Source organism: Lathyrus oleraceus, chromosome 6 (assembly GCF_024323335.1).
Source record: "Lathyrus oleraceus cultivar Zhongwan6 chromosome 6, CAAS_Psat_ZW6_1.0, whole genome shotgun sequence".
NCBI classification, from domain to species: domain Eukaryota; kingdom Viridiplantae; phylum Streptophyta; class Magnoliopsida; order Fabales; family Fabaceae; genus Lathyrus; species Lathyrus oleraceus.
Genome location: NC_066584.1, coordinates 296,859,541 through 296,863,467, shown reverse-complemented (window position 1 = coordinate 296,863,467; position 3,927 = coordinate 296,859,541). Strand labels below are relative to the sequence as shown.

The window sequence follows — 3,927 nt, the reverse complement described above, 5'->3', positions numbered from 1 at the left end:
TTTAGGGATCCGTTTAAGTGTTTAAGTGACTTTGTGACGGCAAAATTACCATAAAGTCACTGTATCTATTTTCCAGATTTGGAGAGTGATTAAGGAGAAAATAAGGTAGGTTTTGGTCTTGCTCATATTCCTTATATATGGCTATTTTTTAATCATTTCAACCCCACCATGCTTAATTTAATGCACGAAATGTTCAGGAAAATGTTAAAAATGCTCATGATGATAACTGCAACTCCTTATTTCTCTCTATTTACTTCATTATTAAAAAAACAGAATGACAATGATAAATATTCAAAGTTATGAGACACTTTGCATACAAGCATTGAAAACAGATTATACAAACTCAACTGATACCATAACTACTCATACTCTGACCCTTCCTCCACCTATAATATATATAGTCGACATTCTGGTTTCAAGGGTTCCACACAGACTAACATCATTCAAGAAATGGATCCTTTGTTCTTCAAACTCTCTACAGCATCCTTGATAATTTGCTCCATTGGAATGAATTCTAAACCCAAATCCATGAGCTTCTTCGATCCATCCTTTGCTCTCAACAATCCAGGCTGCGTATCTCGTTTTATCCTATAAATATAAAGTAAAATTACACACAATATGAGCAAAAATTGTGTTACATCAACCTTATTCATGGGTGAATATAAAAGAAATGTTCAACTTCAAATCCAACTCTATCTGGCAAATAACTCTCATTTTGCATGTTTGAGAAGGAAGTGAATGATGTGCAACATGTTCTAATTCCATTGCAGCAAAAAACAGTAAACAGTCATTTTGATATCTGAAAGTGAGAGGCACATTGCCAATATAGCCCCTAAATTTATTGAAATTACAAAAACATTTCTAAATGCATCTTTTGTTAGTAAGTTTATGAACCAAATTAACTAATGGAAGACATATTCAATGATCAAAGTAACTAATGATAGACATGACCTGTAGACCAAACAGGCTAATGAAAGACACATTTATATATGTTTTTGTAATTTTGATTCATTCAGGAATTATTGTGGCACGCCTCACAAATTTAAGAATGAAAATGACTGTTTACTCGAACAACAACCTGATACAGTTGGCATACAAGATTGATTAGTTGTTGCATGAATGAAAACCTTTGCTCAACATGAACCAAGTACAGCTTTTTTAATAACTCGCTCAAGAACAAAGGACCACGATTATCACTCATTAATTGCAAGTATGTTATGGCTTACTTACCTAGGCACATTATATTCTGGATAAAGTTCAGCAACTTTTGCCGCAAAGTCACCATAGTGAGAGATAGCTTCAACACACAAATGTCTGCCAGTAGCTTCCTTGGTTTCATATACCAAAATATGTGCCAATGCTACATCTTTGAAGTGGACCAATCCCATAAAATAATCTTCATATGTTTCAGTACAACCTTTAGCAAAACAAAGAGAAATCACAGTTCTTAGCAACCCCCTAAAAAATCCCAACCTTAAGCAAAACAAAGAGAAATCACAGTTCTTAGTAACCCCCTAAAAAATCTCACAAGAAAACCTTTGTTTGTTCATATATACATGGTAAAAGTAAAACAAGAGAGGCTAAAAAGGATGAAGAAAGTGTTTATAACTTATAATATAAGGTGTTGCTTGAAATAATTCATAATAATTGCAAGATTCTTTTGATTTTTTTTTTTTTGTTTCTTGAGAAGTTTATCAAAATAGACTATGTTACCTTCAATAAGTCGAACAAGCATGAGCATGCTTGCATTAATCCTTGGTGGAATAACAGGTCCCATCACAGTACCGGGATTCACCACAACAACGTCCAAACCATTTTCTTTGGAAAAATCCCAAGCAGCTTTCTCTGCCAGTGTCTTGGACAATGGATACCACAACTGTTCCGCAACATTTCAGAACGGACAAAGACAATGTCACACACAGACAATTAGTAATCGGGAAAATTCACACCTACCTAAGATCTTAGAAGGAACAAACACACCATAAATGAAACAATATGAACACACAGGAAATGATGTTATTTGGCACTATCTCAAAGAGATGCCTCAATAATCGTGTCACTATCTCAAATAAGATTACAACAATAGACATAGCAACTTAACCCAATTGTGTATCGCTCTACAAACTCAAGTACCTTCACCCATGAGTTACAAGAACTGATCTCACAAACTCTTATCTTGTTTTTGGATTAAGATGCTTCAACACTATAAAACCCGTATCCATAGAAGGAGAGAGTGGCTTTATTCATGAATGTGATATAGTAGGTATATCTCATATTTTCAAAAAGCTTCACTTAACAAGAGTTTTCAAGATTTTAGATGTATCTTTCCAAATCTTCAAATATATCATGAATTTTCACCACTTACACTACTTTTGTTTAGAACTCTAATTTTACAATTAGATCTCTATTTTTCAAAAGAAATAAAATACTCCATTAATAAAGGATCAAGTCGATCTGCTCTCTCCTGAAATCATGCAACTAGAATATTTGTGACCTTTGAATCAATGCCGGACGGACTGTCCGGATTTCTAGCTCGGCATTTTATAAAAGAAAAACATAATCAAAATATGCATATTAACGAACTTTCGGACACTAATCCAATAGTCACAAATGTGCCAACTGCGTGAATGCAGAAATATATCAATGTAGGGAATCCATTTTTTTTATTGTTTTAGGCCGGCCAAAATAGTCTCATATTGCTTGAGAATCAAGGCTAAAGATAGTTTACATGCAACACTCGCACACCTCAATCCAACAAGACGCCTTTTCTAAAAACACAAAGCCACCAGGATTCTCACACCCAAATCCAACAATACCTTCTAGCCACTGGCGCAGACTTCAGGTTGACTGAAACATTGCGCCATGGCGCATTTTCTAAAGAAAAAAGGCGTGAGAGTACCCTCAAAAACACAAACAAGAAAAAAAAAGAATGAAAACACCGAACAAACCTCTTTCTTTTTGCAGTATTCAGTATCAGTCCAACAATCCTCACTCTTGATAACATCAGAAGGCCAATCAGGACTAGGAGTAACCGCAGAGATAGACGACGTGATAACCACGCGCTTCACCCCTGCTTCTTTAGCCGCAGTAAGCACATTCACAGTCCCTTTAATTGCAGGATCTAGAAGCTCCTTCTACAAAAACAAACCAAACAACTTCAAAACCAAAACTGAAAAAGTTTAAATTCTTAAAGAGATAATAATACCTGAGGATCATGAACTTTATCAACAATGCAGGGCGAAGCGAGGTGAAAAACGCCGGCGCAACCGTGTACAGCGGCGAGGATTGTGTCGTAGTTGAGAAGATCGATCTGGAAGAGACGGAGATTGGTTTGTGCTCCTTCAAGAGCTTCTAGATGCTTCGTCTCGTTGTCATCGTCTGTGATTTTGAGAAGAAAGTGGAAATGAGTTAGAGCTTTGAAATGTGTTAAATTGAAGTGTGATTGAAGGAGAAAGAGTGTGTGAAAGGTAGCTGAGATTTTGGACGGTGGCGTGAACGGTGTAGCCGCGGTGAAGGAGGAGATGGACGAGCCATGAACCGATGCATCCACTGCCGCCGGTGACGCAGACTAGCTTCGACATGTTGGTGTAGAGAAGTGGAGTCGAAATGGGACACCTTGTGTTTGCTAATGCCAAATCCAGACACATGTGTTAAAAGTTACTAACAGTGATGTTTTAAAGAAAAAAAAAAAAAAAAAAATATATATATATATATATATATATATATATATATATATATATATATATATATATAAACATGAGAATTTTGGTTTAGTAATTTTGGTAGCTTCTATTGAAGGGGTGACCTCGACTCGTTTTATGGTATGTTTTGTGATTTAATTTTTTTTAGTTCAAGGTCTAAATAACTTAGAAACCTCTTCAATTTTGGTTTGCGAGAGCCTCAGGAATATATTTACAAAATTTAGAT

The 3,927-nt window shown here is 35.6% G+C and overlaps 1 protein-coding gene across 1 annotated transcript; it reads right to left on the bottom strand.

Moving 5' to 3' along the window:
- Positions 1–223: 223 nt before the first annotated feature.
- LOC127098681 (phenylacetaldehyde reductase) lies at positions 224–3,666 on the bottom strand. Its single transcript, XM_051037340.1, has 6 exons — positions 3,473–3,666; positions 3,206–3,378; positions 2,949–3,134; positions 1,714–1,876; positions 1,231–1,417; positions 224–588 (listed from the first exon to the last, which is right to left on the bottom strand). Exons 1-6 carry the CDS (start codon positions 3,645–3,647, stop codon positions 444–446), a joined length of 1,029 nt encoding a protein of 342 aa, XP_050893297.1. The 5' UTR covers positions 3,648–3,666; the 3' UTR covers positions 224–443.
- Between the last annotated feature and the right edge of the window lie 261 nt (positions 3,667–3,927).

What these genes read in the sequence shown, in the direction of transcription:
- LOC127098681 (XM_051037340.1), bottom strand. Translation starts at nt 3,647, where the DNA reads ATGTGTCTGGATTTGGCATTAGCAAACACAAGGTGTCCCATTTCGACT. An exon ending in CGCCACCGTCCAAAATCTCA is followed by an intron (nt 3,379 to 3,472) that starts GCTACCTTTCAC and finishes TCAAAATCACAG; the next exon opens with ACGATGACAACGAGACGAAG. An exon ending in GCTTGTTCGACTTATTGAAG is followed by an intron (nt 1,418 to 1,713) that starts GTAACATAGTCT and finishes GTTTTGCTAAAG; the next exon opens with GTTGTACTGAAACATATGAA.